This window comes from Oenanthe melanoleuca, unplaced genomic scaffold (assembly GCF_029582105.1).
Source record: "Oenanthe melanoleuca isolate GR-GAL-2019-014 unplaced genomic scaffold, OMel1.0 S019, whole genome shotgun sequence".
Taxonomy (NCBI): Eukaryota; Metazoa; Chordata; class Aves; order Passeriformes; family Muscicapidae; genus Oenanthe; species Oenanthe melanoleuca.
In genome coordinates, this window is record NW_026612668.1 from 86,134 (window position 1) to 95,561 (window position 9,428).

At 41.8% G+C, this 9,428-nt stretch overlaps 1 protein-coding gene across 1 annotated transcript in view; it reads left to right on the plus strand.

Moving 5' to 3' along the window:
* The window catches only part of LOC130266338 (serine/threonine-protein phosphatase with EF-hands 1-like), a 28,812-nt gene extending 19,713 nt beyond the window's left edge, over window positions 1-9,099 (plus strand). The window contains exons 9-16 of the mRNA XM_056515644.1: window positions 260-409; window positions 2,583-2,783; window positions 3,499-3,684; window positions 4,300-4,442; window positions 5,064-5,170; window positions 6,105-6,267; window positions 7,102-7,186; window positions 7,648-9,099. Of these exons, the coding sequence (XP_056371619.1) occupies window positions 260-409; window positions 2,583-2,783; window positions 3,499-3,684; window positions 4,300-4,442; window positions 5,064-5,170; window positions 6,105-6,267; window positions 7,102-7,186; window positions 7,648-7,740 (1,128 nt within the window). The 3' untranslated portion in view covers window positions 7,741-9,099. The remainder of the gene's footprint in view (window positions 1-259; window positions 410-2,582; window positions 2,784-3,498; window positions 3,685-4,299; window positions 4,443-5,063; window positions 5,171-6,104; window positions 6,268-7,101; window positions 7,187-7,647) is intronic.
* Window positions 9,100-9,428: the final 329 nt, after the last annotated feature.

Sequence of the window (9,428 nt, forward strand, 5' to 3'; positions counted from 1 at the left end):
GCTAGTCTCTCCCAGAGATATATGGGATGAAATAAGTAACATCCATAAGACCAATTAAGTACACAAAAAGCGATGAACATGAAAGAAACAGAGACAATCAAATGGCCCTAAAGTAAATGTCAGAACATGTTTGTCAGGGTTGCAGTTCAGGATAGCATCTGAACAAAATTGTTCATATAAACTGTTGCAGACACTTCAGCAAAATCTTGAACCTAGAAGCTGTCAGAAATAGGATCTAATGTAAGAGTATATTTTACAGGACCATTGGAAACAGATTTTGTGTCTTCTGCGAGATGTTTTTAGCTGGCTTCCCCTTGCCACTATAATTGATAGCAAAGTCCTTATCCTACATGGGGGGATTTCAGACACTACAGATCTGGATTTCCTGAATGCACTTGAGAGAAATAAGGTAAGAGTACATATTCATGTGAGGGTAATTTTGTTTTCTTTTAAAAATTTTGCAGTACAAATTCTCAGATCAGGTCGTTTGCATTTGAAAAGGAAATGGCAGCAGTATAAGGCATATAAGAAAAATAATAGCCCAATTTTTCTTCAAAATCAGGGCTTAGGAAGGAAGGTTATACTAGGTGTTGAGAGCCAATTGTCTGGCTCTCTGGATAACATGGGTCTTTTGACCTTAAATAGCTAAAGGCTTTAGATGCCTCCTCCTGCAGTGATAACACATTAGCCAGAAAGTATGGAAACTACTTGATTCTTGGGCATTTCCTTTAAATATTTTAGAAATTAATCTAGCCACATATTTCCAGCACTGCTTTTTTCCTGGGGCTTTGCTTCTGCCATCTGTTGTGTGGGGGAAGTTCTCCACCTGTGAGGCGCTCCCTTGGCAGCAGCTGAGCGTTGTTCATGTGGGAGAGCTTTTCCAGAAAGATCAAAATTCTAGAACTGGCCTTGATAAAACAGAATCTACTGCTTTTCAGTAGAAGACAGAAATGTTAATGTTTTTTTTCTGAAATGATGAGCAAACACAGATCTTTCAAATCAGTGGAAAATGGTGTGGGATTTGGTCTCACTTTGGACAACTAAATCAAGGTGTCTGCTTGTGATCAGGTGCTGAGCCTCCTTATAGTCAATGGAGATCCAGGAGATCTGGTGGAGATCATTACTTAGGCACACATCTCCAGTGCTGTTCAAGAAAGTGCCCCATTGGCTAGGGATGTCCCCTCTGGCCTTTGCATGCCTTTGAAGAAAGTCTTCTTTTTATGTCCCCTCCACCAGTCCCCTTTAAGCTAGATTTGTGTCTGTCCCCCTCACACTAATTCACAGACATAGTGGAGCATCTCAGATGGCATAGGAGACCAATGTTTGAGCAACTTCATGTACCCTATCATCAATGTCTGTGGAATCTAGAGCTATTTTTGTCACCCTCATATTTTCTAAAGCAGAAATAAATGCTTTGCAGGTCAGTCAGTTGTGTATCTTTTTTAAAGAGATGAAAAAGGGCATGAATTGGAGTCTAGGCTCTGTTGGCTGCACCACTGCACTAGAACTGGGTGCCTAACTTACAGATAGAGATGGGAGGTGTCCTAACCATGAGCTGAATTCTGCCCATGCTTTCACCAAGACTCAGCTCTGCATGTTTCTGATGCAGTATCTGTGAAATGCATAACTAACAGGTCATAGTTGCTGCCACAGGAGAGTGTGGCTAATGAGACATGTGTGGGCCACAACCCAGGGCAGTGTCACTCAAGGCCAAGTGATATATTTTAATTGGTACAGCTGGCAGCTGACAGGTTTCAAGTACTGGTCAGTGCACTGGCAAATAACCCCATGTTGTGCATTTTATTCTGAATTAGTCCTTTGTTAAAGAGTAAATCTGGGCGTCTGTGGACTGCGTATGTTCTATTGGTGGGTGGTTTTTATTTGGTTTGGGTTTTTTTGGTTGGTTGGTTTGGTGCTAGGGTTTATTTTAGCTTTGTTCTGGAAATAAGCTAGTATGAGAGAATTTCAAATGAGAAGACATTCCCTGTAGAAGAATCCATATTAATGGTCATTCATGGAACTATAGTGCACCACTCCAAAAAAGCAAATGCCCATGCATGTTTGAGGAGTTTGATTTAGCAGTATAAGGCCTGATGTAATATTTAATCAGTTTCATAATTGTCTTCATGGTACTCTGTTTAATTTAGCCAAATTAATCTAACAGCATCGTCCTATGTGAGAGCAAAAGTGAATGGAGTTTTACCTTCAGTACAATATGAATGTGTATTTTGTTTCCAGTGAAGCTGGGCATTGAAGTGTCTTCCCTGAGCCCAGGCCCCCTTCCTGTATAGTGAGACCTTAAGATTGACTGTGTTTGGAACAAGTGTGTGTGTCTGGATAAGAATATGAAAGCAGCTCTGAAGAGCCTGGTTATTGATAGCTATAAAGCAAAATTTCTGCCACATACTTGCAGCTTCTCCTAAACCTGTGAATTGAGGACATTATGAGACTAAACATTAGTTGAACTCTCAAGGAGTTTTCCTGAGTACAGGAAACATGAGCTGATGTGCCTTTCAGCCAACATCTCTGTATCATCTTTTGTCGGGGTGATGGTAACTTTTTTTTTTTTTTTTTTTTTTTAGTTGAAATCTTTGATGCGGCCACCAAAGTCAGTGAGAGATAGACAGGACCAAACAAAGAAGAGAATTCCCACGACCAAACCCAGTAAACACATTCCCAACCAGCATGTTGCAGGGAAGGCACAACACAACTCTTCATCGGGCTTCACTGAGCCTTCAGGCTCAAATTTGCCTCCAGACCCCGCCCTGAAGGAATGGAAACAAGTAGGTGAAACCAAAGACACGCTGATAGTAAACCCCTCCCGCACAAACTCAGCAGGTGTTCTGTTCAGGCAGTGTATTTATGAGTCTGAGGGAACTGTCTCTTCATAGGAAAATAGCCATTCTAAGGAGTATATTGGATACCTATTAGGTTTTTTTTGGATGCTTTTTGTAGACCAGGTAGTAAAGGCTTGGAATTTTATACCTTACAAATAAAATTCACCTGGTATTTTCTTTTCTTAGCTGTTAGGAGGAGGAAACTGCCCAGTAGGAGATGGATTTGCCTGCCCTCATGTGGTTGGATCTGTTGGTAGATAAATGGTTGTTGTTTTAAACAGGTCAGACTGCAATTGTTGGTGAGATAAAGCACCTTTTTTTGGATGTGCTTTTGGCAGCTGAATGCTGATATAGCCCAAAAAAGCAACTTAGCTCCTGAGACCTACAGGCAGATTACTCAGAAGTGGGAAGTTTTTGTCCTCTGGCTGTTCATTTCACCTCGAATATCAGAGCCAATATAGAGCTTTTGTTATACTGTAATGTCTTAGCCCAAAAGAATATGCACCTGAGAGGAAGGAAAAACCCCAAGACCTATGTGTTAGCTCAGATGTGTTTTCTCCCAGTACTGTGGGGCTTCTGCTGTGGCCAGGACTTGAGACAGCCATAGCCTGTCAGTCTTCCCCTACTGTCAATCCTCCTTGCTTGAGTTTGCTATTTATAGATCCTTGACATTCTATGGAGTGATCCAAGAAGCCAAAATGGCTGTACACCAAACAAGTGTCGAGGAGGAGGCTGTTACTTTGGTCCTGATGTCACTGCCAAGCTGTTTGAGAGGTATAATCTGAAGATGCTCATCAGGTCTCATGAATTTAAGCCAGAAGGTTATGAGATCAGTCATGATGGGAAGGTAAGATGCTTCCATGTAAAATAGAATTCTCCTGTGAATTTCACAGGAACATCCACAGTAGATTTGTCTGCAAAATTTATTTTAAAAAAAAGAGAGTCACTTTGTTAAACTGGGTTTGGGGGAACTTTGCCCTAGATAGATGTTAAAACAAAATCCTGAGTTCCGAGTTACAAAATTCTTTAGGGCTTTAGAGAGTGGGGACCAATTTATTACTTACATGAAAACAAATGGACATCAACAAAATTGCCCTTAAGAGCTGTGTATAAATACAGGTCAAGAGATGCTCTAAGGCTTTAGAAGCCTTTTTTTACTGATTTCTCTTTTGGCCCTGCTTGGGCCAAAATACAGGCCAACAAGAATCCTGAAAACCAAGTCTCTCTTAGAAAGAAGTTTCTGTTAAGCAGCATGTTGTATCTCACTGCTCTCTGAAGTCTGACAGGTCAAAAATAAAGGCCCAGAACTCTGACTCAAAAGGCAAGAGCAATTTGGTGAATTACATAGTTTTATATGTAGTCACATAATTTTGTAACCTGGAATTTTTTCTCAGATCAGTTCCAGAAATAAGTGTCAAGAAGAGCCGTTCTGGCCAATCCAGTTTCTTTTTTCCTCTGTCAGGTTATCACCATATTCTCTGCCTCTAACTATTATGAAGAGGGCAGTAACCGGGGCGCTTACATCAAGCTGAATCCCGAGCTGATCCCCCGGTTTGTGCAGTACCAGGTCAGCAAGTTCACGCGCAGGCAGAATCTCCGGGAGAGGTAAAGATCTGTGTTGCATGCAGTGAGTGTGGACTCGCCTCACATGTGAGTGTACCTGCCACAAATCTGCAGCTTGACTGAATAATTTAATAGGCATCCATTTTCCTTAGTTCTCACCGGTTTTCTATTTTACAATTTAAAAATTAATACAGTAGACAAAACATGTTCGAAGTGCTTAACTTGGTTTCCTGAGAAACTCCCAAAGGTAATTAGGTGAGGTAAGCAGTTAGAACAGACTAACTTCTGGGGCTAATCAGGGGCTCGTAAATGGCCTGCACCTCTCTGCTTTAAGGCTGCAGTGTTAATCTGGACAAATCCTGTTACGAATTTAGTCTCAAAAGTTTATCATTTTAGATAAACACATTTAGTTTAGAATTACCTGCATAAACTCAATTATCTCATAAACTCAGATTATTCTTATGGAGCATTGTTGGTTTTGGAGGTTCCCCCTGCTCCCTGAATGTCTTGTGTGTTCTAGTGTGTTTTGGGTCATCCTACTTTAACATGTAGCATGTTTAGGGTATAGTATGTTTAAGGATGTAAAAATTTTATAATTAGTGTTGAAAAGCATAAAATGCTAGAGGATTTTAATCCTTTAATAATCTGCGGATTTCCTCCTAGGGTAGGTACAATTGAATCATCTGCCTTAAAGTCCTTACGAGAGAAGATTTATGCTCACAAGTCTGAACTCACCAGTGCTTTTGCACAATACGACGTCAATGGCACAGGTACAAGTTCCTCTCTGTCCAGTTGCCACTATGGGGAAAACAGCTTCCACATGTGTGGGAGGCAGAGGGGACAAGCCCCATGGTGATGAGTCTTGCCTTGTCAGTGTCAGGCTGAGGGCAGAAGAGCTGGTTGACCTTGTTCTTCAGGACCACAGAGGAGGATGGGCATTGAGAAGTACTTAGCTCCAAACAACTTGAGGGGAAGTAGGAAAAAGAAAACTGAAAGACACAGGCAAATAAAGAAATTATGTTTGCTGTTGGGTAGAGAGTTTGGGCAAGCAAATCTAGTTTCAGAAGCTCAAAATCATCACCACCTTCATGTAGGAGTGTCTTCAGAATGTGTCAGACAGGGAACTGGGGTCTCGGGTAGAGGGGAGGAATGGGTCTCCTTCTGAATCTAGGAAGTATCTGAAGAAAGTTGCCTGCCTATGCCTCCAGCAGACACACACTCACCCCTCAGCTGAAGAAAAGTCAGTGCTGAGTTAATAGATGAATCTTTTATGTAGAAGCAAGAAGTTGATTTCTGCCACAGATACAACTTTTCCTTGTGATGGCTTCTGACTTGACTGTGTCCTTGCAAGGGCACTCAATAACATGATGTTTCTTTGGCCACTGAACATCTGTTTCACATATTTCTGTCTGGTTTTCAGCCACATGTCACTAACTGCTTCTCAGGTGAAACCTGAAATATTCTTCATGGCATAATCTGGCTTTCTCAAAAGGTGTTAAAACATGCTGAACATCAGAACAGCATGACAAATTTGTGGCTGGAAGGGACCTGTGGAAATGCCTAGTCCAACCCCACTGCTCCTTTGTTATGAGGGCTTTTATCTCAGAGTTTAGAGAAAATCCTTTTGTTTTGTAACTCTTTGTGCTGGTGACTGATGTGTGCTGTGTCATGTACTTTTAACCATGACCTGACCCCTTCTGGCAGGCAGGATTTCTGTCAACGACTGGGCTGCAGCGATGGAGTCTGTCCTACAGCTGGAACTGCCCTGGAGGATGCTGCGGTCTCAGTTAGCACAGATGAACCCAGATGGAGAAGTTGACTTCATGTCATGTTTTTATGATTTGAAAATGGGTCAACCTATAAAGAGGTAAAGAGGAAAACACCTCCTTGCAGTTCTTGGAGGAACAACTTTTGGTGCAAACTGAAGCACAAGACAGTGGTTTGGCCCAACAAGTAGACATGTACATCTGAACTAGTTGCTGAGCTTCCTTTTATAGTCACTGGAGGAAAATGAGCACTGCTAGGGTACGAATCATCATTCCCTGCTAAGGTAGAAGCTTAAAATAGGTTGGATGAATCACATGCTAGAACTGCTTCTTAACTTTCTGTTGGCTCTTGAGGGCGTTTTAGATAACGGAGCTGAGGAGATGTGACAAATCCTGCCCAGAGCACTCAACCCTTACTCTTTGAAATGAGCATTTTAAACAAGGTCCAGAGGCAGTTCAGGCTCCTGTGGGAGGAAGTCATATTTGTTGATGGATTTTAGATGTTTTTAATGGTATCTGAGGTCACTTCTACAGAGCCCAGTTGTTACCAAATGGCTGCACAGTGCTTTGGTACAGAGGTATCACCATAATTTTCCTAAACACCAGGATCCATTCACATCTGTACAGTGAGTGCTTTGTATGAGTGCATGTCTTCCCTAGATTATCCAAGATTATTTCCACAAATAATTACTGAAGGTAGGAGGTGTGCAGGGCTCCCCCTTGCCCTGTCATCTGAAAGTGACAGGTTTTATCTGATTATTCCTCAGGGCAAGACACTGAAGTGTCATTCCAGAGAATTCAAGCCTAAAGATTTTTTTTTGTTAATATTTGACAAGTTAAACTGGGAAAATGGAAATTCGATAATAGATGCTCTGTTGGTTAAATTAACTCAAACCAAGATCTGAATAGCTTCTTGTATGTGATTTCAAAACCAGGCTCAGCCAGCTTTGGCAGAAACACTGTGCAGATACAGAAAGGATCTGGAGATTATCTTTAACATCATTGACAAAGATCACTCAGGTAAGTACAGGTAACTTCACTGTGTCAACTCTAAGGAGCCTATACCAATTACCTTTTCCCCACTGTGTTTCCTCCCTAAGGCTTCTAAACATAGAGGAACCAGAGGTGATGTCATTTCTCCAGTTTGGTGGAAACTATTTTAAGCAGTCAGTCTGCAACCATATAAGGGACAGTTAACAGCCTAACAAGAAAAGATTCTCACATACCCCAGCTCCAGTATTGGCTTCACTCTTCTGGGGCTCTTTTCTCCTTTCCAGTCTTACTCTTTACTGCTTTCTCAATTCCACTGTCAAAAAGCATTAAATCATTACCTGAAGTAATAATTTTCATCAATCATGGAAGCAACTAACCCCACCACGGTAGGCAGGTAACTTTATGGCAGTGAAGGAGTATGCTTGTGTGTGTTTATGTAGGAGGGGGAAACAGCACTGCCAAAGCAACCTATTTTCTATCTCCTTTAGGTTTTATTTCTCTTGAGGAATTCAGCCAGACATGGAGACTCTTCACTTCTCACCTGGGCATTGATGTACAGGATGATTCCATTGACAAGTTAGTCCTCAGCATAGACTATAACAAAGATGGCCACATTGATTTCAATGAATTTTTAGAGGCCTTTCATGTTGTCCACAGACTTGAGAAAAAGGCAACCTCCTGAAAAGGCAGAACTTCCTGTGGGTTGTCTTGGAAGCTCAGCTTGCTGTCATTAGTCATAAAAGGACTGCTCGATAGGGTCAGTGTGCAAGCTTTTATTTAGCCCTTCCAGGATGATCTGTACCTAATAATGGACAGAGGAGATGAAAACCCACACTTACAGTATTACTGTGTCACTGCTACACTGCCAGGACCTTTCAATTTACCCCCTCCTCTTGGTGGCATCTCCCCCCATCAGTCTAATCCATGAAGATTGCCAAGGTCGTGCCTACAGCTGTGTAGGAAGAGAAGATTTGGTATGTGTCTGTCAGCAGTCCTTAGTGACAGCTGAAAGCATTGATCACCACATGGAACATATCAGACCCACTCTGGTGATGGAACAGGCACAAAGAGGCTGGCTGTGGGGTGTCCATTGCAGGAATAGAAAACACGGAAGAAGCATCTGGTTAAAACGGGTAGTTCTGTGTTTAATCTTGCTCTTTGCATGATGCAGAGCAATTAAATCATTCCAGATCACTCTCTTCTCCTTCTGAAAGTTTACACAACTTAGGCACAACTTAGAGGAGTGTGGTTGAAAGGTGTTTACACTTGCACTAAATTTCCTCTTGCCTCTAGTTACTTTTCCCCGCATTTGTTGGGATTTGGAGCTATGAAACAACCATAACTGTTTCTGAGATGAAGCCAGGCTCTCCACAATGGTGCTGAGCCATAGGACAAGAGGCAATGGGCAGAAACTGATGCACAGGAAGTTCCATCTGAAGATGAGGAAGAACATCTTCACTGTACAGTGACCGAGCACTGGAACAGAATGCCCAGAGAGGGTGTGGAGTCTCCCTCACTGGAGATATTCAAGAGCCATCTGGATGTAGTCCTGGGATATCTACGCAAGGAGGTTCGACTAGATGATTCACTGTGGTCTCTTCCAGCATGACCCATTCTGGGATTTGGTGATTCCATGATAACTCGTCACCTAAAGCTAAATTCACAGCATGTTAATGCAACACACGACAGATCACAGAATAAAGCTTTAGCTTTCTGAGCAATGCCTGAGTGGGGTGTCTATGCATTTTATGTTTTGGTACCCTGCCCTGAACACCATAGAACACTGTTCCTGAAGATGAACTGGGTTTCTTGTAAACACATTTTGATACTACTAAGTCTAAATATTCTTGCATATAGTTAAACATAAATTCTTTACCAAGAAAAGAAAACTGACAAATTCTGAAATTGAGGTTTTGGAAGTCAGCAAGATGGAAGACTCTTGCACTCACATTCCTGTCTTCTTTCCCTGACTGCAAGTCAATATTCCCATTCCTGCCAGTACAACCCTGTCAAGTCCCAAGGGGGAGAAGTCAGGAGATCTGGATCTAATTCTCTCGCATCTTCCCCTCTGAAAGCAACATCAAATCAGGAGCTTTTTGGTAAGTATTACCTCATTCAGCCTCAGTAAATCCAATGCACATAAAGTGCTTTTTTAATAGAACTGTTGAAAGTACAAAAAAAGCACTCTTCCAAGTTTATCATCCCAGAATGTAATAGCAGCCTAAGCTTAATGCACTGCTGTCTCTCTTAAATCTTATTTTCTACTATT